The sequence below is a fragment of the Lissotriton vulgaris genome, chromosome 3_1 (assembly GCF_964263255.1).
Source record: "Lissotriton vulgaris chromosome 3_1, aLisVul1.2, whole genome shotgun sequence".
Taxonomy (NCBI): Eukaryota; Metazoa; Chordata; class Amphibia; order Caudata; family Salamandridae; genus Lissotriton; species Lissotriton vulgaris.
This window is the reverse complement of record NC_141689.1, coordinates 891,016,128-891,042,917: the sequence shown is the minus strand read 5'-3', so window position 1 is coordinate 891,042,917 and position 26,790 is coordinate 891,016,128. Positions and strand designations below refer to the sequence as shown.

Sequence of the window (26,790 nt, the reverse complement as noted above, 5' to 3'; positions counted from 1 at the left end):
CGGCAGGCCGTAACTTTGGACAAATGGGTGCTCCAAATTCTTCAGTGGGGTTACGCAATTGGATTTACGGAAGCCTTACCACCCATGCCACCGTCCTCAGATCGGTTGAAGGAAGACCACATCTCCCCGCTACGTCAGGAAGGGCAGGCTCTTTTGGCCAAAGAATCCATTGAGAGGGTGCAGAAGAAGGTAGTGTTTGCTATTTTTGCTGCTTTCTGGTTGCGAAGAAGGATGGAGGCCTCCCCCTTTACTAGACTTGCACACTCTCAACTACTTTCTGAGAAAGAAGAAATTCAAAATGCTTATGTTGGCTCGGGGTCGGTCTGCCATGAGCCCTGGAGACAGGATGGTAGTGCTGGACTTGCAGGACGCATATTTCCATTTACCTGCCCTAACTGCCTACAGATGTTACTTGTGATTCACGGTGGGCCACAAGCATATTCAGTTTGCTGCTCTCCCCTTTGGCCTTGCCAGTGCCCCTCAGGTGTTATGAAAATGATGGCATTGGTTGCAACCCATCTGCGGAGGTCTGGAGTTCCAGTCTTCCCCTACCTTGATGACTGGCTGTTGAAGGAGGGTTCACCTCATGCGGTCATCACACACCTGCAGACTACGGCGGTTCTCCTGCATTTGCCATGGGCAGGCAGCATTTCCTAGGGTGAGCGAGATGCTTTGACAAATGTGCAACTATAAGCGCTCCTCCCCTCCCGAAGCTCATGGGGTCCGATTAGGCAACCTAATAAATTGTTTTTTTTGTTTGTTTTTTTTGTCCTCATTTGTCTCATTGAAGAGAAAAAATACACTCTCAATCTCTAGCACTAAATTCCCGGGAGTAGTACGAACTCCATGTGCTTAGAGATCCCGAGAGACAGATATGGAGATTTCAAACTGTACCGCCCATGGAATTGATCTCCATATTTCGCATTCAGCCTCTGACACTTTCTCACCACCCTCAAGGAGAGGGAGCATAGAGAGATTCTTGTAGAGGCATCAAGGCTTAATCATTGGACTCCCTTAGCTTTGTCATCCTTTTCTTATTAGGCACTCATCTTTCATTTATCACACCAGTCAAGTATCGGAAGCCAAAAATCATGTTTATTTGGACCCATCCTGTCTAGGGAGGCTATGTGTTTAACAGAGAGGACCTGATTTTCGAATCTTGGGTTAGTAGTGGACACCCATAACTTAGAAATCTCTCTGTGTGCCAGTAATATACTATAAAAATATCAGCTTAGCCTGCTCCTTTGTAACCTTCACCAATGGATCAAGCTGCCCAAAAATAACAAGCATAACACTTACCTCAATCTTGATTATCTTGCATTCAGAGAGGGCCTTACTCACGTTTCTCCAAAAGACCTGAAATTCTGGGCATGTCACAAACATATGAACATCGTCCTTTTTCATACTACCACATTTTGGACATGCTACATCACCTCCTCTCCCAAACTTCAACAGTCTCTTTGGGGACCAATAGGCTCTGTGAATGGAAAACAGGTGGTTCCTTCTTAGGTACGCAGGCTTGACTGTTTTAAATAACATGATCGTAGATACTTGCCATAGATGTTCTAAAGGTGCCTCAGGCACGTATTTTCCCCATAATTCTGTTGGCAATTCAAAAACTCCCTCTTCCAAGTCAACCTACAGCCAGTAGATTGCTGCATTTCTTTCTTTGGTGTAATCTGCGACGTCAAGCAGGTTTCTAGCTCGTTTCGTTCCACTATATTTCTCTCCTCATCTTGGTACCAACTTCTCATTTGCAGGTATTTAAATCTGGACAGTTGGTGATCTGTCTGCTGATTACATAGTTCCCAAGGAATCAACTCCACTTTAGTAATTATATGTTCCCAACGAACAAATCCTGCCTTTAGAAGTGGTCTTGCTAAGGCATCCTTTGTCCATTCTGGGGAATCTGGCGAATCCCAGATAGGTGTACCCTAACTATGGTATTGAATTTTTGCAATTTTCCTGTTCTTGAACCAAATTTCAGTATCTTCAGCCTTACTTTTTTTAAGTATTTGGGGTCAGCGTATTTGAACAGAAAACCTTGATAACCTCTTTGCTCTGAATTCGCCATCATGGCCCACATGCCTCCCATCTTAGTTGTACTTAGGTAGCCAAACAGACTTTTTCCTTTCTTTAAGAGGAAAGCCCAGGAGTAGTAGAGCAGGTCTGGCAGAGCCAGCCCTCCCTTCTCCACCCTTCATCTTAGTTTTTCCCACGATATTGTGGGACCTTTATTCGACCAAATAAAGAAACTGATTTGCTTTGCATGCTCTTTAACCATTCATTCTTAAAAGGTAGGGTTATGGTGTCGAAAAGAAATGTGAACTTAGGGAGGATTATCATCTTAATTAGGTTCACCCGTCCTAAGAGATAATTGAAGATGGGACCATATCTTTAAAAGTCTGCAAGCCTCCTTTTTTACCTTCTCGAAGTTAACCTTGGTGATCTTATTTATATCCTGTTATAATGACTCAGAGACATCTAATTTCTTCTTTCTTAGCCACTCCTTCCACCTCTAGATTCCAGGTCATGATCTCTATTTTATCCCTATTGATCTCGTAACCGGTGACCTTCCCAAAGTCGGTCATCAGAGTCATGATCCTCTCTAGGGTATCTGCCAAATTTGTGGTGTAGACGAGGATATCGTCAGCATAAAGACCTCGTTTTTTGCTCCAATCTTTATACTTAAAAGATTAAATGACCTGATCCTCCCTAATCTTCCTGGCTAGTGGCTCTATGTAGAGATTAAAAAGAAGGGGTGACAACGTGCACCCTTGTCTCGTGCCTCTGGAAATGCGCACTGGATCAGTTAAAGAGCCATTAACTGAGACTGGCTTCTGGAGATTCATATATTCCCGCCAAAGCCCTATAGAAATTCGATCCCAGGTTTGCAAGCTTTACCACTGCTTTTCAATACGTCCAATTGACCCAGTCAAAGGCGCTTGCAGCATCTAAGGCCACCATGGCCAGGGGAAGCTTGTATGTCGTGGCCAGATCGATGGAGGCACCAGGGTATACGTTAGATCTTGGGGGAGTTGAGCCCCAGTTATGTTTAAGAAAACTCCTCAGTCTCTTCGCTCAGCCATTCAAAAACACCTTCATCTTGGAGAACCATACGATCTAAAGTCCACCTTGATTGACCAGCCAGCTCTCCAACCTTCATTTGAAGCATCACAGCCTAATGGTCGGACAGGTAAAATTGTAAATTGATTCTTGTATAGCGCACTACTCACCCGCAAGGGTCTCAAGGCGCTTGTACGAATACCGCTGTGGAACCCATCCTGGCTTTCCCTGTGAGGTGTCCACTCCTGGGCACCTCCAAGGTGGAGGCCAGGCATCCTTAGCGTTGTGGGGGCCGTTGTGGAGATTAAGCAAGCTATTGCCCAGAGTTGCAGAGTGGGACTCCATGATTGGAATAGGCACCAAGGCGAGAATGATCAGGTCTGTGAAATTTTGAGCCCAAGACCCGCCGAGGCAGGGAATTGAACCCTGGTCCCGGGCTAGACTTCTGCATCAGGGTCTGCCGCTCTAACCATTGAGCCACACTTCTCCACGTGATCAATTCGATGGACCGTGTCTTTTATATTGCCATCGATAAGAAAATAATCTATTCTTGACCGGTGCTTATATTTTTAATTATGAAAGGTGAAACCTTTCGGTGTACCTGCTCTTTGTTGTTAAAGGTCGCACAACCCCAAGTGCTCCATCATCTGTTTAATAAATGTTGACATTCTAGGGTTAACCAGTGCCCTACTGTATGATGACCTATCGACCGCGTGATTTAGTACTGCATTAAAATCTCCAGCTAAGATGATTGGGTTGGAGGAATTAAGGAGCTCTGTCATCAATTCTACCAAAGGGTTAACATCTTCCTGGTTTGGGCCGTAGTAGCCTGCCAAAGCAAAAGGGCTAGATAAAATCCTAAACTTAGCTACTAACTTCCTCCCAGCTTTGTCGGAGACATAGGACTCAATCCTTGCTTGTACACCTTTTTTAACTATTATTGCTAGTCCTTTGGTTACTGCTGTTTGAGCTGTGCATGCAACTTGTTCAATCCAGTTCTTAGACCTAAAAAGCTCCATTCCCTACTTCTCAGTTTGATGTGTTTCTTGCATTATTATAATTTGTGCTAGGCAGTCCTTTAAGTATTGTAAAATACTTTCTCGCCTGCCTCTTACCCTGAGACCGTTTAAATTCCATGAGAGAATTTTTATAAGGCTCTCCCTCTTCTCACCCATCCCCCTCCCTAATCCCAACAGAGTGTGATACTAAACCCCTACTCATCCAAGAGGCTTCAGAGGAACTATTTTTATTTAATTTTAACCTAATAAATTGTTAATTAAGAAACTCGAATTCATTTGTTAAGAAAAATTACCAAGTAGGTAAAGAATTAATGTTTTGCACAGTCTTTACATATTAATTCAGAACACCTAATAGGCTGAAAGGCACTAGGCTACAGTCAGAGTGGTAATAGGTATCAACGTAATAGGTCCTGAAGAGAAGCTTAGGGGTAGGCTTCAAAACATGAATACCTGCGAGGGAACTGCCCATTAAAGCACTTTTCCTCCTTACTCTCCATTTTTATTACTACCAGCTAGAGGGAGCATTAAAGTTTTGTTTCTCCACATAGCCAGGTATATTTTAATTCCCTCACTTCTGACGCTTTCACTCTTGCACCAAACACATAACATTACTTCACTTAAAAGTGCTCCCATGTATCAGTCGATCGTAACACGCCCGTCCCGCAGCGGGGCGGGAAGAACCCGATGATGAAGCATGCCACCAATGGACCTTTTGGTGGGTGAGGGTTATTTTAGAAAACTTATTGTTTCTCCCATGCCAGAAACCTAACTAGTCACTTTTTGGAAGGTTAGCACTACATTTTGTAACTCGGAGTGGACTCTTTCTGTTTTTTCACACATCCTTGTGTGCCATGCCTACAACCCACGGCCCTGGCATAGGTCAGTCATCCCTCTAAGCTGCGTGCACTATACCAGTGGTGAGAGTACAGGTGCATGAGACCTGAACCCCTACAGTGTCTAAATCCTTTCTTAGACTGTGTAAGTGCAGAGCTGCCATTAAGAGTATATTGAGCTGGGAGTTTGTCATTACGAACTCCACAGCACCATAATGGCTACACTGAAAACTGAGAAGTTTGGTATTGAACCTCTCCGCACATTAAACCTTCACTGATGCCAGTGTGAGATTCAATGAAAAATGCACACAGAGGGCATCTTAGAGATGCCCCTGAAAACTAACCTACCATTAGTGTCCAGGCTGAGTGGCTGCTTTCAGCTGCCACCACCAGGCAAGTTCCTGGACCCCTGGGTCGAGAGCCCGCTGATCTCTGGGGCCTGAAACTGCACATCCTGAGACAAGGTGCCAAGCCTCCTCCTCCAGGATGAGCAGGGTTCACGAAGGGTAAGCTTCAAAGGTTTGCTGCCTTTGTGAGCCTCCCCAGGCCACTTGCTGCTTTCAGCAACTTTTCCCTACTGGTTCTGACCCCCACTTTGGGCGGGATGACCGGCAGGAAAAACAAGTGAGGAAGAGCTGTGTGCCCACCTCTGCCAACTCCACCCCACAGGTGGTGGGAGGGGTGGTGGGGGAGAGGGCGCGGTGAAGCACAGCTCTGTCCCTGCCATCCTGCGGATGGGGGGGGACTCCAACCAGGGCCAGGCTCATGCCCATCTCTACTGCAGGGTGGTATAATAGGAGGTGTTCCCACACCAGGGAAGGGACCAATTGGTCCCTACCTTTTACCTACTTATAACACAGCTAAATCTAGTATTTAGGGGCTCCCCAGAACCTTGCTTCCTCGGGCCAGAAGAAACTACAAGAAAAGAAGAAAGACCGAACAGCCGTGCCGAAGCTAAAAAGAGGAAGGCGCCCACTGACATAGCCCCAGCCCTACCAGCCTGCTCCACCTCGAACCTGCTCCTACAAAATCCCGGTGTGTCCTGCAGCCAGCAACCTTGAAAAACCTGGAGGACCTTACTGCCTTTAACCGCAAAGACTGTGTCTCCCGGGTTTGTTCATCTACAACCTCTGGCTGGACACTGTGAATCCCCACCACTCTGCACCCGCCACCCACTACCCGAGCTCGAGTGGGCAAACACCACGAGGAGCTCTCCCTGGCGATCCTGACCCGAGATCCGGCGACACCTGACCTGCCTCCAGCCAATGCCTGCAGCCTAAATCCAGAAAGTTCCCCCAACCGCGACCAGGAGCTGGTAAAAAGATCTAACCCTAAAAAGCACCCCTGAACCAGACGCGTCTCTGCCTTGGGCCGCCAAACTGACAGTGCCTAACCAACCCCCAACTTACCTCTCGAAGTGGAGGTCGCACCCGGAAGACCTTTGTCCCCAATCCTGCAGTGTCTTTGCAAACCAGAGGTTCCCCACCCTGCACCCGGCCACCCTAGTGCAGCTGAGGGTGCCTTGGGGTCCCCATTTGCCCTGAGCTAAAGTCCAGGAGCTTTGCTCCCACAACCAAGTGTCCTGCTTGTCAGAAGCAACCAACCAAAGCTCCCCTATCCCCATTGAATAACACTGGGCCTCAGCACTCTACACCCCGCAGCCATAGTGCCTCTGAGGGTGTAACAAGAGTGCATCCCTGACCCTGGGGGACCCCTGAGTCTACCCCTAGAACCTTAAATCCCACTACCGAATACTTACCTTAAAACCGCTAACACTATTTTCCTCCATAGGATAACATTGACTGTTTTTCTTGGAAAAGATTCCAAGTGTGGAGTTTAAAACCTAAAGAAATTCTTTAAAATTGTACTGTTTAACAAAAACGATTTTACTTACTTGTTTACAGGAAATTACCCAGAGTGGTATCTAGGTATTCTACTCTGTGTAAGAAAAGTAATCCCAAAAGTAAGTTGCCTGGTATTTCACTAAAAGCCTATTCAAGTCTATGTACTGTATTTACAAAGTATTGCATTTCTCTGCAACCATACTGTAAGTCAAAACAAAGTGCTTATGCAATTAAAATTCAAACTGTTTACAAACTGCATTACCACTGTAAAGTATGTAATGCTTACCTGTGCCAGGCTTGCTTGGTTCTAGAAAATAAAATAACTAAACGAATATTTTTATACAAAACAATTGGTCTGAAGTTCAGTCTTTGAGTGTGCCAGCCAGCTTCCTACAGCTGTTGCCAAGGATTGTTGGCTCTGCACTCCTGAGATCTTCGGGCTACAAAAAGCTCCAGCATCTCTTCCTTCCAACTTTTGCGTCCTCACTGCATCCTCTGCACCGTGGACCTTCATTCTTGGTGAACTTCTCGATGTCCCTTTGGCCTGTGGGTCCTCCTGGAGGTCTTCTACTGCTTCAGTGGGCTCCTCTGGTTGCTTGGGCCTGCTTTAATTCTCCTGCTGCTGGCGAGTCCCTTGGGCCATGCTGGTCCCAACATTGCTCCTTCATTCTCCACATCAGTTGTGGCTACCAAGGCTTGTTGGTGCTCCTGCTTAGACATCGACCACCTAGTCACCGACATTCAACGAGAAAAAGCTCATGCATGGCTCCTGGTCTTCCTCCGCGTCGCCTGGTCCTCACAATTGCAGCCGTTGACGCTCCAGAACCTCTCAACAACAGTGGGCATTGTGTCTTTGTGCCTCTAGGTAACGTCCCAGTGGCATAGACTCTGCCCCCTCTGCTTGCAGGTTCTTCACTTCCAGAATCCACCTTTGGACTCCACCAGGCTTCTTCCTGAACTTCTCCAGAGGCATTTTCTTCTAAGTCTTCCATTGTCGTCTACAGGGGTTTCTGACACCTCTTCACCCCTGGCTTCCCTGGTGTAGGTAACCTGGTTCCCGGGGCATCCACAGGTGGGATGGCTCTCCAACCTTCCATCCTCCAAGGGAATTCTTTGGAGTCCTCTGGGAAGAGTCCTTCCGCAAAACTGCAATGCAACTTCTCCATTGATTTCTTTGGTCACACAGCTGTGTTTCCACTCTGCAGATAGCCTCCATGGCGTTCCTGGGTACTTATCTTGGGTGGTTCATTGTGTCCCGAGCTCCTCTGGGTCTACTGGTCCAAATCCCGTTCTCCTTTGTAGTTCGCATCCCTTTTGTTTAGTATATTGTTTTGTCTCCCCCTGGAGATCACTGTTTTTTGTGCTTACTTACCTGACTGCATTTGAAGTATTCTGGTGTATTTTGTTGATCTCGGCGGGTGTAATAAATAGAAGTATTTTCATATAAACACTGTGTGGTTCTTTTTCATTTAACTTACACCATAAGATTAAACTGGTAAAAACAATCTGCTTAACACTCCTCCGAGATAAGCCTGAAGGCTGCTGTCCACAGCTACCGCTTTGAGAGCTTTCTATCGTTATCAAAGAGCACTAAAATCATCGTAAGGGTTGCCTAGATTAGTGCAAGGTGCATCACTTAAATATGTGTGCACCATAAACTAAGCCAGCCTCCTACAGCAGGGATAACCAACCAGCTATAATAACACTACGGTGGGGTTGGGGCCCAAGGGAGTTAAGAGACCAAGCTTTGACACGTTCCCTCATATAACTTAACAACACAAAAGTGTCAAAGGGTCTAAACCAGATGCCTAGAGTGATAGGAATACCCAACACAAAACACTATGTTTATCCTAAACTTCAAGGTGAGTTTCCAAACCTCACAACGGGTCAGTAAAAGTTACATGTTGACCTCTATTTACACCTAGACAGCTATACTTGTAAACTGCCTGTGACTTTTTAATATTGGAGGAGCGGTAGCACCAGAATAAACTCTAACAGTACGCCCTCACCCAATTTTAATACACTTTTTTTCACATTTTTCATTTTGCACTGCAACATCAGTCACCGTGTTTTATCCTTAAACTCTGATACAGAGTAGTAAGATCCTACAGACACCTAGCTGAGTAAATGAGGGTTATTTCCATCGCATCCTCTTTCTTCAAAGGCAGGTGTTCCACTCTTTGGACAAAGAGGAATCCCAAATGATGAAGGGCGGTTCCGTGTGGTGACTGATGGGTACCTTTTACAGACCCGTTGTGAGGTTTGGAAACTCACCTTGAAGTTTAGGATAAACATAGTGTTTTGTGTTGGGTATTCCTATCACTCTAGGCATCTGGTTTAGACCCTTTGACACTTTTGTGTTGTTAAATAACCAACCAGCTCACATGAAGACTGCAGACTGTCTAATATGCAGTAGCCCCCCCAGAGAGCCCTCCGCACACATCAAGGAACTCCACTGGCTCCTGAGACAAGAGTGTGCGCACTTCAGATTCCTCACCCACACCTACAAAGTCGTCCACAACACAGGCCGTGCCTACCTGAATAGCCACGTTCATTTCCTAGACTCTGCGGGTCTCATCATATTAGAGCCTCCTGAGCTCTTCTTTATTTTTAGCAAGAGGTTAAAGATTAGGAGTGGGCATAACTCGTGGAATTCTGGATGCAAACTCATGCGAAGTTATCTTCGAATTATGCAAGATTATACTTGGATTACATGAAAAGAGTAATTGGGCAATCTGAAAGAGACACGTTAGTGATAGATTCCTTACCTTAGAATATCCCCAGGCGTCAGACTAGATCCGGAAATTTTTGCGTAGCAGTACCCTTGCGCGTCGGTAGGCGTCGTCTGCGGCTCCGCGTCCGTCGTGGGCGCCGTGATAACGGCGGAGTACTTAGACTCCGCCTCCTGACGTCAGTTCTTCTTTTTTCCGCGCCAGCAAGTGCAGATCTGGAAAAAGCAGTACTTCTAGTCCCTTTTTGACTAACTTTTTGGATCATTTTGATCATCTCTTCGAAGTCGTACGACTCCGATCGGTGCCATAGGGATGCCTGGATTTAAACACTGCGAGGATTGCGACCGCACAATGTCGGTGACGGATCCTCATCACCTGTGTCTAACTTGTCTAGGCGTCGACCACGACGACAAGGCCTGCTCCGACTGCCGGGCCCTCTCTTTGAAAGCCAGGCGGGAGCGGTCCCGCAGGCGACTCGAACTCTGGCAGTCGGTCCCGCGCCGCGAGAGGTCCCGGTCCCACGGGAGGTCGAGTGGCAGGTCGCGGGCTCGGAGCCACCACAGCTTCGAGAGTCGGCACCACTCCTCCGTCGTCATCGCTCTTCTGACTCCCCCCGACGCTCGCGCGACGCAGCCGGGGGTTCGGGTGACACCGCCCACGCGGCTCCGTCGGAGTCGCGGGTGCCGTGTCCAGCTTCACACCCTCCGGTCCCTGGGCGAGACGCGACGCCAGAGGAGATCGAGCGCTTCCTCATGGCCATGAGGTCCCTCTCTCCTCCGACGGGCTCTGCGAGGCCTTTGGGCCCAGTGGACCCGTCTGGGGCCCCTAGCGGGTCGGGGGCTTCGGCCCGACGCCGTCGAGTGCTTCGGTCCCGACGCCGTCGAGTGCTTCGGCCCGACGCCGGCGAGTGCTTCGGCCCCGACGCTGCCAGCGCCTTCTGGCCAAGCGCCGCAGAGCCCAACGGTCCCGGCGCCTTCGGGCCCGGCGCCGCGGGACCTCACTGGACCCGCTTCGGGATCTGGGTCGTCGCCGGTGGACCTTACGACCCCCCGGCGTTTGTTTGTCAGGTGTCACCTCCGGCGCCGTCCTCGGGCGGCGCCGTCCCAATGCCTCCCTCGCTCCGGTTCCGACGTCGGAACGGCGCCGCTGGGCGCCGTACCCGACGGCGCTTGGGGATTTTTACTTCAATGAACCGGCCCCATTAATTGACAACCCTGAGTATCAGGAGATGGGTGATGAGGTGTATTGGGAGGGGTCTGAGGACCCTCTGACCCGAGAATGTCAGTCTCAAGAGGACTGGACAGGGGAACTAGGGGAGGCCAGTGGTCTGGACACCTCTCCAGACACTGGTTTTGTCTCACCTCCTACCGTGGCTTCGGAGGAGGGGGCAACGTACAGTGTGGTGTTGACGAGGGCTGCCAAGGCCTTGGGCCTTGAGCTCCCTGTCGCGGCCGTGAGATCTAACCTCCTCACTGAGGTCCTTAAACCGCAGTCATACCCGACAGAGCCTCTGCTGCCGTTTAATGAGTCCTTAACCGACATTCTTTTGGGCACTTGGTCCAGGCCCGCTACGGGTTCGCCTGTAGATAGGAACGTGGGCAGACGCCACCGCCCAGCCCCGGGAGGCCCAGTTTTCCTGTCCACCCACCCCACCCCCCAGAGCCTGGTCATCCAGGCGTCCACTTCCCAGACCGCATTCCCGCCGGCTCCACCGGACAGGGAATCCAAGAGGTACGAGATGTACGGTAAAAAGGTTTTCTCCTTAGTCTGGGACTGCCGTCTTCCAACACTGCATGCCTCTTGGGCCGCTACACCCACTCTCTGTGGGATACGGTCGCGGAATTGCTGCCAGAGTGTCTGTTGGAGGTACGGGCAAAACTCGGTCAAACCCTTGTGGAGGGTCGGGATGCAGCCAGATATTCTATCCAGTGTGGGCTGGATACCACCGACTCACTAGGTAGAGCGATGGCAACGACGGTGGCGATTAGACGCCACGCCTGGTTGAGGGCCGCCAACATTTCGGCCGATGTCCAAAACACATTGATGGACATGCCGTTTGATGGCCGTCGCCTTTTTGGCGACAAGGCAGACCATGCGCTTGAACGCTTTAAGGACTCCAGGGCTACGGCCAAGTCCTTGGGCCTTTGGGCCCCGCACCAGCAAACGGGTGCCTTTCGCTCCTTTCGTGGCCAAGGAAGGGGCACCCCCACACGTGCTGCCAGCCACACGCCGCAGGCTAACATCCACTCGTGGTGGCGGCTGTGGAAAAAGCCGTGGAGGCGGTCGGGGACAACGGCGCGGCCAGTCCACACCCTCCCCCGCAGCATCTGCCTCTGAACCCTCCTAGTCCGTGCTTTTCGGCACATGTGACGCCAGTGGGGGGCAGGGTTCGCCATCACCACTCTCACTGGCACACTGTCACTTCGGACAGGTGGGTGCTGCAGATTGTCCGAAGGGGCTACTCCCTCCCCTTCGAGACGACCCCCTCAAGCCATGCCACCGCAACACCACTGCGTATCGTGGGATCATTTGCGGCTTCTGCAGGAGGAAGTTTCGGCCCTCTTGGCCAAGGGGGCCATCGAGCGCGTTCCTGGGTCAGAAGTAGTACGTGGTTGCTACTCCCACTACTTTCTGGTACCCAAAAAGGGCAAAGGGGGCCTACGCCCTATCTTGGACCTACGGAACGTCAACGGCTTCCTCCGGAAGGAGAAGTTCAAGATGCTGACTCTAGCTCAGGTCTTAGCTGCCCTGGACCCAGGAGACTGGATGGTAGCGTTGGACTTGCAGAACACTATTTCCACATCCCCGTCCTGCCGGCCCACCGGCGTTACCTGCGGTTCACGGTAGGCCACGAGCACTTTCAGTTTACCGTGCTCCCCTTCGGCCTTACCAGCGACCCACGGGTGTTCACGAAGGTGATGGCGGTGGTCGAAGCTCATCTGCGCAGGTTAGGGGTTTCAGTCTTCCCTTACCTCGACGTCTGGTTGTTGAAGGCGGGCTCGCCCCAGACAGTAGTCAGCCACCTCCAGACGACGTCAGACCTCTTGCACCAGCTGGGGTTCTCCATCAATGTGCCGAAGTCACACCTGTGCCCCTCTCAGAAGCTCCTTTTCATCGTAGCGGTTCTCGACTCGGCGCAGTTTCGGGTTTACCCACCCGAACAGCGGGTTCGGGATATACAGGCTCTGATTCCAATCTTTCAGCCTTTATCCCGAGTTTCGGTCAGGTTGACGTTGCGGCTTCTGGGGCTGATGGCTTCCTGCATCCTTCTGGTGCATCATGCCCGTTGGCGGATGCGGGCTCTGCAGTGGGACCTGAAGTTTCAGTGGGCCCAGCATCAGGGCAACCTGTCCGACTATGTCCTGATTTCGGAGGGCACTGCGAGACAGCTTCAGTGGTGGCTCACGGACCGCGATTGGGTCAGTGGCAGATCCCTCTCCCTTCCCCAACCGGAGCACGTAGTTGTGATGGACGCGTCCCTCCAGGGCTGGGGAGGCCACATGGGAGAGGCGGAGACCAGAGGCCTCTGGTCTCCGGCGGAGTCCCGGCTCCATATCAACCTTTTGGAGCTGCGGGCGATTCGTCTAGCACTGAAGGCATTCCTCCCCTCTGTCCGGGGGAGTGTAGTGCAGGTGTTCACGGACAACACCACCGCCATGTGGTACTGCAACAAACAGGGCGGGTGGGGTTGTGGACCCTCTGCCAGGAGGCTCTGCGCCTCTGGCAATGGCTGGAACATCAGGGAGTGACCCTGGTGGTTCAACACCTGGCAGGTTCTCTGAATGCCAGGGCGGACGAACTCAGCTGCTGGTGCATGATGGATCACGAATGGTGTCTGAACTCGGACGTGGCGCAAGGTCTCTCTCTGCAGTGGGGAGAGCCTTGGTTAGATCTATTCGCCACAGAAGAGAACGGGCAATGTCATCAGTTCTGTGCGTTGGAATTTCCAATGCGGCACTCGCTCGGAGACGCTTTTCGTCGCGAGTGTAGTTGCGGTCCGTTATACGCCTTTCCGCCTATACCTCTTCTGCCCAGAGTGCTGAAGAAGATCAGGCGCGACCGGGCAGAAGTCATCCTTGTGGCTCCGGACTGGGCACGAAGGTACTGGTATCCCGAGCTACTCAGTATGTCAGTCGATCCCCAACGTCTGCCTCTTCAGTAGGAGCTTCTGTCGCAGCAGCAGAGGACGGTCCTCCACCCGAACCTGTCCAGTCTCTACCTCCATGCTTGGAGATTGAGCGGCGACAGTTGAGGCCATTTGACTTGCCTCCTGAAGACTGTAACATCATTCTGGCAGCCAGGCGTTCCTCCACAAAGTCGGTATACGCCTGCAGGTGGAACAGATTTGTGGCATGGTGCACAGCGAAGGCTGTGGATCAACTCTCTGCCCCTCTTTCTGAGGTTCTTCTCTTTCTTTTTTCTCTTGCCCAGCAGGGCTCTGCTCTGGGCACTATCAAGGGCTACCTTTCTGCTCTTTCAGCCCTTTTGAGGCTGCCTGATCAAACTCTCTTTGTTCAAGTCCCCTATTGTTAATCGATTCTTGAAAGGCATCACACATACGTTCCCTTATGTGCCCTTTGTGATGCCTCAGTGGGACTTGAACTTGGTTCTTACTTTTCTGATGTGCTCTCCCTTTGAGCCACTTCACAACTGTCCTCTCCGTCTTCTTACTTTGAAGACTGCCTTCCTAAAAGCCATCACCTCTGCCAGGATAGTGAGTGACCTCCAGGCTCTATCCTGTAAACCTCCTTTCCTTTCAGTCCATCCGGACAAGGTGGTGTTGCAGACAAGGCCTTCTTTCCTGCCCAAGGTAGTCACGGCCTTCCACATCGGGCAATCCATCACCTTGCCCACCTTCTTTCCGCCTCCGCATCCCTCGAGAGAGGAAGAGAGGCTCCACCGTCTGGACCCAAAACGTGCGCTCTCGTTACATCTGGATCGCACACAGCAGTTCTGGGTGGATGACCAACTCTTTGTTGGTTACGTGGGCGCTAAGAAGGGGAAAGCGGTGCACAAGCGGACCATCTCGCGGTGGATCATCTTGTGTATCCAGGCGTGTTACTCCTTGGCTAAGAAGGAACCCCCTGTTGGGCTGAGGGCTCATTCCACTCGGGCCACAGCGACTACAACTGCCTTGGGCCGAGGAGTGCCCTTGCAGGACATTTGCCAGGCGGCTACGTGGGCCTCGCTGCACACGTTTGCAAGACACTATTGCCTGGACAGCCAAGTCCGGATGGATGGCTGCTTTGGCCGTTCCGTCCTCCAGGACTTTCTGATGTGATTATTGATTTGCAGACCCACCACCGGGGTTGGTATTGCTGGGGGTATCTATTCTAAGGTAAGGAATCTATCACTAACGTGTCTCTTTCAGATGCACAAGTTACTACTTGTGTAACGATATATCTGTAAGAGACATTAGTTAGTGATAGATTCCTTACCGACCCACCCATCCTCCCCGTTCTGCGAACCGATATCTCGGGTTAACCTCATAACTGCTATGGAACGTCCAGCTCCAGTGCTGGACATTCCATTGCGCAGGTGCAGTTCAAACGTTCAACGGCCGACAGCAGCACTACGGAGGTAGTGGTGTCGTCGGCCGGTGAACGTGCGCAGCACTTAAGGGGTTAAGGTCATCCCCTTTCAGGGCCCTAGTTTCAAGGCACCAGTGTTGGTTTTTAGCATAGCTCTGCGTTTCTGGCGCGGATAAGCTGTGTCTAAGAACTGACGTCAGCACGCGGAGGCGGCGTCTAAGTACTCCGACTACGTCATCACGGTGCCCACGACGCCGATGACGGACGCGGAGCCGCAGACGACGCCTACCTACGCGCAAGGGTACTGCTACGCAAAAATTTCCGGATCCAGTCTGACGCCTGGGGATATTCTAAGGTAAGGAATCTATCACTAACTAATGTCTCTTACAGATATATCGTTACACAAGTAGTAATTTGTGCTTTAGCGCTATTTTCTAACACAAAAATCCCACCTCGCATCTAAAATGGACACAGGGATGCACTGTGTGCTATTAAATAGTGCTGAATGCAACAGAACATGGATAATGTGTGCTTGGAATAAGCTTTTCCCCCAAATTACTCTCGGCATTTAACACTATTTTCAAAATGCACACTTGCATCCAAAATGGATTATGAGGATGCATGTTGTGCTAAGAACTGCTCTAAATGCTGGATAACACAAATAGTAAGTGCAAGCAACAGTTTGCACTCGCTAAATGTGCTCCCACAGTAGGATTTTTTTTCCCTATGATTACTCCTAATTACGCCAGCTGGATTGATTGCGTAATTATAGATAATTCTGTGACAAAGACTAAATCGGAAATACTGGAATTTCTCCAATTACTCTAGTGTGATCAAAATTCTTCCAGGACAGCTGAAGACCTGCTACAGAGCGCCTGAATACCCTCACATGTGATTACCACACTATAAAAACACCAGTAATATAACAATTTTGGAGGTGAAGAATCTGTAAGTAGAGGTAGCCTTCACACTAATAAGTTACTTACCAACAATAGTGATCCAGCTGGTGGATATTCTCATCTACCTGTAGATTATTTGCCAGCATGCCCTCTTTCCCATTTAGGGAGTAGTTTTGCATATTTAATAATGTTCCATGTCAGTTTGTATTCTTATCAGTCTCATCAGCCTCACCTTAAGCAGGGGATAGAATGATGGGATCTGGCTTAATAGCACCGGGCCAACACCATATATGACTCTGTCACATAATTTCCGGGTAGGTACCGGAGTGGAGCTGGAACCATTGCAATGCTTGCCAGAGCAAGAGAGCTATTTTAACTTTTACCATTCTTTCTGGTAGATACTTTAAAATCCTGCAGACACCTCCTCATTGTCAATCCTCCCCTCTCCTGAGTTTAGTTGTGTTTGAGTACGCTTTTTTCATTAATGTTGCAGATTTCTTTACTGGCCTCATTGGGTCAGGACATAAATTAGTGTAACTGGTGCCACCCGTGTGTACGATGCCACAGAGATGTTGGCAGATTCACAGCACATGTCGCTTAGGCATTTTCCCGCAGCAGTTAAGCCCACTATTGAAAAGTCTTCCAGATCCAGTCTGCCACTAGGGGATAATTCTAAAATGATTATTCATCAGAAAGAACATTAGTGAATGAAGTAATATATTTATCTAAAGGATACCTTTTTCCGACTATATCACCCAATGTGAAGATTCGCTTAACAGAATGCTACCCAGGAGGAAAGTCGGAGGACATTCATACCAGGGGTGGATCGTGGATTTGAAAGAAACACGTAGTGATGGATTCCTTACCTTAGAATTACCCCCAGGCATCAGACTGGATCTGGAAAGTTTTTGTCAGCAGTACCCCTGCGCGTCGGAAGGTGGGGGCATGCCGCTCCACGTCAGTCTTTGGAGTCGTGGTCACCAAGATGACGTCACGGCAGCTACTTAGACGCTCCCTCGTGCACTGACGTCAGTTCTTTCATTTTCCACGCCAGCAAGAGCAGATCCGGAGAGAGGGGTACCCCCAGTCACTTTTTGACTGAGATTTTCTAGGCCTTTTTATCTCTGTTTTTAAAACCAATCGACTCCTGGTGCCTTAGGGATGCCCGGTTTCAAGTCTTGCGGGGACTGTCATCGTATGATGTCAGTGACGGACCCGCACTGCGTGTGTCTACTGCCTGGGGTCCGACCACGGCCCCAAGTCGTGCCCAGACTGCGAGGCCATGGCGTCGAAGACTTTGCGGGAGTGGTCCCGAAAGTTGCTTGAAGTCTGGCAGTCAGCTCTGCGCCTTTCAAGGTCCCAGTCCCGTGGGAAGTCAATGGACCGGTTGTGGAGCCACCACCATAGTTTGTCGGGATCGAAGTCTTCTCACTCGGGGTTAGGTAAGGCGAAGCATCACAAGAAGTCAAAGAGATGCCATCGCTCTCAGACTTCCCCTCGCCCGTTGCGCTGAGGGTGCGGGTGGTACCACCACTGCAGCTCTGGCGGAGCCTACGCAGTCTCCGTCGGCCTACCCGCCCTTCCCGCATCCATCGGCTACACCGGCCCAGCTGCAGGAATTTCTGTCCGCCATGGTCCGCCTCTTTGAGCCGGCAGGCCTGATTGGGGGCCTTCGCTCTGCATGTCGGCAGCTCCGGCATTTCTGTCCGCTTTGGCCCAGGCGTTGCAGGTCCCCCAAGGATCCAGGCCTAGATTCCGGTCGATGCCGGTTGACCTCGTGACACCTCCACCGACGTCGGCACCACCTTAGACGTCGACCGTACCCCTGGAGGACATTGTCCCCAGTTTCAGCCCTGATGTGGTCACTGGGCCCTTCTACCCCTATGTCCAGCCTCCTTATTTTCGGCCTGTTAATCAGCCTTCGGAGGAAGGGGAGGACTGGGAGGGGCCTGAGTACCCTCTCACAGCACAGTGTGAGTTTTACCCCGACTGGGCAGAGGAATTGGGGGATGCCAGTGGTCTTGATACCTCTCCTGACCTTTGCATGCTATCTCCTCCTTCCACTGTGGCTACGGAGGAGGATGCGAGTTACGCTGTGGTGTTGCTTAGGGCAGCCGAGGCTCTCCATCTCCAACTCCCTACAGTGGCCATCAGAACTAACCTCCTGACAGAAGTGCTTCAGCCGGCAGCTACCTCTGAGGACCCACTGCTGCCTTTTAATGATGCACTTTCAGCCGTTCTTTAGGGCACCTGGTTCAAGCCCAACACAGGGACTCCTGTGGATAGAAACGTGGCACAACTCCATCGCCTGGTCCGGGCGAGCCCGTTTTCATTTCCAAACACCCCACCCCTGAGAGCTTGATTGTCCAAGCCTCTGCATCCCCAAGCGCATTCCTTCCGCACCCCTGGAGAGGGAATCCAAGACCCTGGAACCGTTCGGAACTAACAAAAAAAATTCTTCCGCCAGATCAGGGCTGCAGTCTATTAAGGCCGCATGCCTCTTGGGCCGTTAATCCCACTCTGTGTGGGATACGGTGGCGCAAGTGCTGCCTCAGCAGGGCTCGAAAAATCTGACAAATTGTACTAGTCCTGCAGGTCTGGTACCTTAGAAAATCACCCCGACCTAACTGGAACCTACTTGAACTCCGTCTCTGAAAACTGAGCAAAAGTGACAAGATAACAAGATTTAAAGGTATCTTTATTGCTCATTTCCTTTCTGAGCAATAAAAACGCCTTTAAATCTTATCTTGTCACATTTGCTCCGTTTTCAAAGACAGAGGAAAAAGTTAGTTTGTCTTCCTACTCGCCAGAAAAAGCGAGTAGGTTCTAAGAATAGCTTGCCCTCATTAATTCTACCTCGCAAATGCGAGCGGGCGAGTGGATTTGTCGAGCCCAGAGGAGGCCTGGACAGTGCTCTCTCAAGCTATTGCTGAAGGGAGAGAAGCAGCGAAGTTCACGATTCGGTGTGGCCTTGACACCGCCTACTCGCTGGACAGGGCGATTTCCACGACAGTGTCACTCCGTCGCCACGCCTGGCTGAGGACTACTGGTTTCTCTGGGGATGTCCAGAACACCTTGATGGACATGCCCTTTGATGGCGTTCGCCTTTTTGGCAACAAAGCAGACAGTGCATTGGAGCGCTTTAAGGACTCGCGGGCTACAGCCAAGTCCTTGGGCCTTTCCGTCATGCGCCTTACCCGCCTTCTGCTTTTCACTCCTTTCATGGCCAAGGAAGGGGCACCCCGACACGTTTGCTTCAATGCCACAGGCCTGCGCAGCAACAGTCTCAGCTCGGCCGCGGTCTTGGAACACGCTGAAGCAGATCAGGGGGCCAGCGAGCGGGTCAGTCCACCTCTACCACGGCCACCACTGCCTCCAAACCTTCCTAGTCCAGTTTTTCAGGCCCATCAAATGCCAGTGGGTGGCAGGATTCCCTATCATCTCTCCCACTGGCGCACCATCACTTCGGATAGGTGGGTTTTACAAATAGTCCAAAGGGGCTACTCCCTCCCCTTCGAGACCACCCCTCCAGCCATGCCACCTCAGTGCCGCCACATGTCGGGGGATCACTGGTCACTTCTTCAGCAGGAAGCCGTGGCCCTCTTGGCCAAGGGGAGGGGGCAATCAAGCGTGTTCCTTCGCCAGAAGTAGGACATGGTTGGTATTCCCACTACTTTCTGGGCCTTAAGAAGGACAAGGGCCTGCGTCCTATATTCGACCTCAGGGACGACAATTGCTTCCTTCGGAAGGAGAAGTTCAAGATGTTAACCCTGTCTCAGGTCTTGTCTGCCCTCCACCTTGGAGACTGGATGGTGGCGTTGGACCTGCAGGACTCATATTTCCAGATTCCCGTCCTGCCGGCTCACAGGTGTTACCTGCGGTTCATGGTAGGCCACGAGCACTTTCAGTTTACTGTGCTCCCCTTTGGCCTTTCCCGCGCCCCTCGGGTGTTCACGAAAGGTCAGGAGTTCCAGTCTTCCCCTATCTCGACAACTGGCTGTTGAAGGCGGGCTCGCCCCCGACAGTCGTCACCCACCTCCAGACTACGGCAACTTCCTGCATTTGCTGAGGTTCTCCATCAATGTGCCGAATTCGCACCTGCTTCCCTCTCAGAAGCCACTCTTCATCAGAACAGTTCTGGATACGACTCCCTTTCGGGCCTATCCTCACGAACGGCGAGTCCAGGATATTCAGGCTATGATTCTGATGTTTCAACCTCTATCCTGGGTTTCGGTCAGGATGACCCTGAGGCTGCTGGGCCTCATGGCCTCCTGGATCCCGCTGGTCACTCATGCCAAATTGCATATGCAGGCTCTGCAGTAGGAACTGAAGTTCCAGTGGGCGCAGCATCAGTGGAAGCTGTCCGATTACATCCAGATCTCGGAGGGCACTGCACAACAGCTGCAGTGGTGGCTCACAAACCAGCATTGGGTCAATGGCAGATCCCTCTCCCTTCCCCAACCAGATCACACAGTGGTGACGGATGCATCCCTCCTGGGATGGGGGGGCCACATGGGAGAGGCGGAGATCAGATGCCTCTGGTCTCTGGAGGAGTCCAGGATCCATATCAACCTTCTAGAGCTTCAGGAGATCCGACTTGCACTGAAGGCATTCCTTCCCTCTGTCAATAGGAAAGTAGTGCAGGTGTTCACAGAGAACACCTCCGCCAAGTGGTACTGCAACAATCAGGGCGGGGTGGGATCATGGACCCTATGTCAGGATGCCATCAGCCTTTGGAAGTGGCTGGAACATCAAGGCATTTCCTTGGTGGTTCAACACCTGGCCGGTTCTCTGAACGCCAGGGCAGATGAACTCAGCCGCGGGTGCATGATGGATCACGAATGGCGTCTTCACTCGGACGTGGCGCAAGGTCGCTTTCGACAGTGGGGAGAGCCTTAGTTAGATCTATTCGCCACCGAATAGAACGCGCAATGTCAGCAGTTCTGCGCATTGGCATTTCCAAGGCGGCACTTGCTAGGCAACACTTTTCGTTGCGAGTGGAGTTGCGGTCTGTTGTACGCCTTGCCGCCTATACTACTTCTGCCCAGAGTGCTGAAGAAGATCAGGCACGACCGGGCCCAAGTCATTCTTGTGGCTACCGACTGTGCTCGAAGAGTTTGGTATCCCGAGCTAGGCTGTATGACCCTCGATCCCCCGATCCGACTTCCTCTTCGGGAGGATCTTCTGTCGTAGCAGCAGGGGACGGTCCTCCACCTGAACCTGTCCAGTCTCCACCTCTTTGCGTGGGGATTTAGCGGTGGCAGTTGATTCCTTTCGACTTGCCTCCTGAAGTCTGTGACGTCATTCTGGCAGCTAGACATCCCTGCACTAAGTTGGGATACCCCCGCAGGTGGAACAAATTTGTTGCATGGTGCACAGCAAAGGCTGTGGATCCCTCTTCTGCCCCTATTTCAGAAGTTCTACTGTTCCTCTTTTCTTTGGCCCAGAAGGGCTCTGCTCTGGGCACTATCAAGGGCTACCTTTCTGTTATTTCGGCCTTTCTCAGGCTCCCTGATCAGCCCTCTCTTTTCAAGTCCCCTGTTGTAAAGAGATTCCTGAAAGGCATTACTCATCTTTTACCTTCTATTTCCTTCATAATGCCACAGTGGGACTATATACATATTTAATGTGTGCTCCCTTTGAGCCTCTACACAACTGTCCTCTTCCTCTATTAACCTTGAAGATTGCTTTCCTAGTTGCCATCACGTCTGCCAGGAAAGTGAGTGAGCTCCAGGCTATTTCTTGTAAACCTCCTTGACTGTCTGTCCATCCGGACAAGGTTATGCTCAGAACGTATCCATCCTTTCTGCCAAAGGTTGTCACTTCCTTTCACATCGGGCAGACAATCTCTTTACCCAGCTTCTTCCCACATCCTTCCAGAGAGGGAGAGAGGCTCCACCGTCCGGACCCAAAACGTGCGCTTTCATTTCACCTGAGTCACACACAAAAGTTCCGGGTTGATGACCAGCTCTTTGTTGACTATGTAGACGCCAAGAAATGTCGGGCCGTACACAAGCTGACAGTCTACGATGGGTCGTCTTGTGTATAAAAGCCTGTTATTCTCTGGCAAAGAAGGAGCCTCTGGCTGGTTTGCGCGCCCATTCCACCAGGGCAAATGCTGCCACTTTTACTAAGCACTATTGCCTGGACAGCCAAGTCCGGAGAGACGGCTTCTTTGGCCATTCTGTTCTCCTGGACTTCATTGTGTGATCTTGGTTCGCAGACCCACCACCGGGGTTGGTATTGCTGGGGTATCTATTCTAAGGTAAGGAATCTATCACTATATGTTTCTTTCTGATGTACAAGTTACTTAACTTCTGTAACGATATATCTGTAAGAAACATTCATTTGTGATAGATTCCTCACCGACACACCCATCATCCCCGTTCTGCGAACTGATTTCTAGGGTTAAGGTCATCCCTTTCAGGGCCCTAGTTTCGAAGCACCAGTAGTTAGTATCTTGCATGGCTCTGCTTACCTGGCGTGTAAAGTCGTGTGCAGAACTGACTTCAGCGCGCGAGGGCGGCGTCTAAGTAGCTGCCGTGACGTCATCTTTACGACCACGACGCCAACGACGGACGCGGAGCAGCACGATGCCACCTACCGATGTGCAGGGGTACTGCTGATGAAAACTTTCCGGATCCATTCTGACGCCTGGGGGTAATTTTAAGGTAAGGAATCTATCACTAACTAATGTTTTTTTACAGAAATATCGTTACCGAAGGTAAGTCATTTGTTCATTAGGTTTGCTCCAAATTTATAAAAGAAATCTCGTCATTGCATAAACAGGTAAGCTAAGTAAGTGGGTCAGCATTTGTTGCACATTATTACCCTTTATCTCTGTAATCCGTAACTAAATTTGCCTATATTATCTGTAATGCTGTAACCAAATGGAAGTGGGGTTGATATTTTGGATCATTGATTCTATTTGGTAACAGAGTCATTTTGTGTTGAAGATTTTGCAGCCCTGCTGAGAGAGTGGCTGTACCTTGGGTTCCATTATGTAAGACCTGCCCACTTCTGAGTTAGCATTGCACTCCTATATCATTGCCTCACTCACTTATACATCTCTGTTGTTTATCTTTAATTTCTATGAGTCGTTCTGGTCATTTGCTTTCATGAAGGGTACAGATAGGAATGGCAATTAATTTGACCAATTTGTTTCCCTTCCAGGACCAGTCAGACATAAGCGGAAGTGATGACGAATAATCAAGCCAGAATCTGTTTTTCGTGCAGACTCTGTTAAAAATCTCGCGTTACACACCCACAGATTACCTTTTTGTCACAGACATTGGAAATGGTTCCGTATTTTCATCATCTACCATCCATACATAGCCTGCTTTCTAGGACAGAAAACCAGAACGACGTATGATATGATGTAAGAGAACTGAAACCCTTTGTGACATTTAGTGAACAAGTGGACCTACTTAAGAAATAGAAAAAGAAGTTTAGATGGGAAACATGATTAATAGTATATTTCTACGAGCCAAAATAAGCCTGGAAATGGTTTTGTTGTTTCTGGTTTCTATCACATTTTAAGATGCGGTAAACAGCAAAACTGCATCACAATGTTCAAAATCGAATCTTTTTTAGGAAGGCTGACCAGAAAAAAGCTATTTAAAGCCACTGGTTATTTTATTTTTCATCAGGCGATTTATGAGAGTTTTTTGTTGTTGCTGTTAAGTATTGTTTTTTATGCTGTTGTACATATATGCAACTTTGTTTAATAGCTGATCAATGTACAGTAGGTGGGTAGCCTTCCCACCCCTCACTGACTTTTCCTACACACTCTTCCCCCTTATTCCACTTTCCACCTCCCATTTACTCCCAGTTCCGCCTGTTTCTCTGCACATTAATATGTTCACTACTTTCAGATCTATAAAAACAAGGGCGTACTTTTGAGCTTTATCAAATTTGTTTAATCGTAAATTGCTTATAAATATTATTTTTACTTTTGCTGTTGATTAAAGGGGAAAGAAAACAACGTTGGAAATGCTATCGAAAGAAGCAATCTACAAAGTGTAATGGATAGCTACTTTTTTCAAACTAATCTCCTTTGTTACCAGTGTGGATAATCACCTTTTCCCTAAAGTGTACTTAATCTTTGCTTTCTTTGCACAATGTCTTTGGTTGCAAATCATACGCCTGAGGCGAATAAAATTCCAGTAATTTTTTGAAGAATCCGGTGTGTGTCTTTTTCTTTTAAAGAAATTATTGTCCTTCGTCTGTTTTTCCGGAACCAAGGTCTGCCAAAGCGCAAAACAAAACCAATGTGTCCCTTGGTGTTTGCAACATTATGTAGAAAGACTAATTACTGTTGAATAATTATTCTTCTTTTTTTTTAACTTTATTTTTCAAGTTTTGTCAATGAGGTAAACAGGTAAGGTGCATTCAGATAGACAACAACACTGCTCATAGTTATTAGTTCGTACATGTAGCCGGTCACATCATCAGGGTAAGAAAGACATGGCAATATAATCTCACAATTGGCACACAAGGCTTCTCACTCCAATTTGCGAATCGTAAGTTACATAAATGCAGCAGTTCAACAAATCTAAGCATTACCACAAGCGCTCCATGTAGTTCATTATAAGAGTGTGTAGGCACACATGTGAAAAGAGGATCCAGGTAGTAAGCGAGCAACCTCTGTAGTCCAAGTCCTGCAGATCCAGTATCACATCTTGTAGTATGTTAACAAGCGGCCCCTCCCCAACCCTGCATCCAGTTCCTAATGGCGCTGTAGAGTGTCTCCTACAAGGATGTGAAGTGAGCTGTTATTTGGAGGCATTATGAACATGATTCGTGAGGTGTCTCCGCAGTGGCAGGGTTGTCACTGTCTAGTAAATAGCACTGCAGTGGAGCCCAGATATCAGCTGGCCTTGAGGATAGCGGCAATAGCTCAGCGTAAGTAGCAATCTGTTCCTGACAATATGTAAGCTTTTGTAGCCAAGCCTTTAATTTGGGGGCTCTGCCTCTTCCCCACCTACATGCCACTCTTCTTTTAGCCACAAGGAATACCAATGCAATGAATTTACGATTTGCTGCCTGTACTGGTTCTACATATCCTAACAGGGCAAGGGCCGGGGAGGGTTCTACTACTGAGTGTATCATCTTTGATATTGCCTCAAACACCTGGCGCCAATAGGCTTGCACCTCCTCGCATTCCCACGCCAGGTGCAAGAAGTCAGCTCCCGGTGCGTGACATCTGTCTCAGGTGTCGTCACGTAGGTGAAACCTGTGCATGCGAGCCGGAGTGTAGTGTAGCCTACGTATAAACTTGTAGTGTATTGTCCTAAATTTACTGCTTGACGAGACGCGTTCAGTTTGCTGTAGGCACAATTCCCATTGCTTATCCGTAAGCTCAATACCTAGTTCGTGTTCCCATTTTATCTTGGTCGCAAGTGGTTGCCTATCTTTCACCATGTGCACCGTTCGGTAAATAGTTGAGAATATTTTTTTAGGAGTTTCATTCTAAAGTATGCGGTGTAGTGGTGCAAAAATTTCGGGTTCATTAGGAAAGTCTGGTGTAATTGATTTTAGTCCCTGACGCAGTCGAATATAAAGGAAGGTATTGAGGGGAGACGGATGTATGCCAGAGCATAGATGGTCCAACGTACGGAATGATCCTGCATGATATAAGTCCCCCCAGGTTGTGATGTGAAAGCGTTTAGTGAGTTTGTGGAAGATAGTCTCCTGTAGTAGGGGCATGTCCGGATGATAGGTGAGCGGTAATAGTGGTGAATATATCATAGTCGCATTTAGCATAATTCCTAATCTAGCCCATGCATTGACAGTGCTCATAACCGTTGATGGCGTTCGGTCTCTCCCTTGGGAGTGGGTGTATAACGCTCCTTCTATTGGGATTGGATGAGCAAGCCAATGTTCAGCTGCCACTTGTGGCATATACCGAGGTTGGCATATCCAGAGATAGGCATAGTGTGCTTGAGCAGAGTAATAATACATTTCAAAATCAGGAATACCAAATCCGCCTTGGTTGTACGGTCGAATAAGGGTATCCCATTGTAAGCGGGCCGTCTTCCCTCCCCACACCAACCGAGTGAGTTCCGACCGAAGCTGGTGGAAGAAGTACCGTCCAGGGTAGAACTGTATATTCATAAAAAGATAGAGTAGTTGTGGTAACATCACTATTTTTATTAAAGATGCTCTGCCAGCCATTGACAGCGGCAGAGCGATCCACCTTGTGATATTATCGCATATACGGGACATGGTCGTGCCATAATTCAGCCGAAGTAATTCATCTCTGTCTTTTGTTACGCGGATACCCAAGTATCTAAAATCCTCCTCACACCATGCAATGGGGTAATCTAAAGCAAATTTCAACGTGGATGTTGTAAGGGGGAGTAGACATGACTTGCTCCAGTTAATCTGTATGCCAGAGAGCCTGCCAAACCGGACAAATTCTCTGAGTATGGGGTTCAGGTTGTGGCCGAAATCTCGAATATATAATGTGATATCGTCTGCATACATAGATATCAAAATCCGTCGCTGGTTACATTGCAAGGCTTTATCTTTATGATGTTGTCACAGTTTTGCCGCAAGGGGCTCAGTGGCAATTGCAAAGAGGGGCAGCCTTGTCTCGTGCCTCGTGAGATGGGAAATTCTGTGGAAAGTCTCCCGTTAATGATAACTTTAGCCACTGGTGAGGTGTACAGCAGTTTAATCCAGGACAAAAAAAGGATCGGAAACCCCATGCGTTCCATTACCTTGAACACATAGTCCCATTCTAGGTAATCGAAGGCTTTGGTGGCATCTAAGAATATAGCGGCCATGGGCAAGTCCTCATGAACGTTATTCAGATTGGGGAGAAGCAGGTTGATGCGGGTAGCAATGAGTTTGGCCAGTATC

The 26,790-nt window shown here is 49.5% G+C and overlaps 1 protein-coding gene across 4 annotated transcripts in view; it reads left to right on the top strand.

Annotated features, from left to right (window-relative positions):
* The window catches only part of SMARCA2 (SWI/SNF related BAF chromatin remodeling complex subunit ATPase 2), a 1,892,118-nt gene extending 1,868,013 nt beyond the window's left edge, over positions 1 to 24,105 (top strand). For all 4 annotated transcript variants that reach the window (XM_086961220.1, XM_086961218.1, XM_086961217.1 and 1 more), the window contains one exon: positions 23,098 to 24,105. In XM_086961220.1, coding sequence (XP_086817346.1) covers positions 23,098 to 23,133 — 36 coding nt within the window. In that variant the 3' untranslated portion in view covers positions 23,134 to 24,105. The remainder of the gene's footprint in view (positions 1 to 23,097) is intronic.
* The last annotated feature ends 2,685 nt before the right edge of the window (positions 24,106 to 26,790 follow it).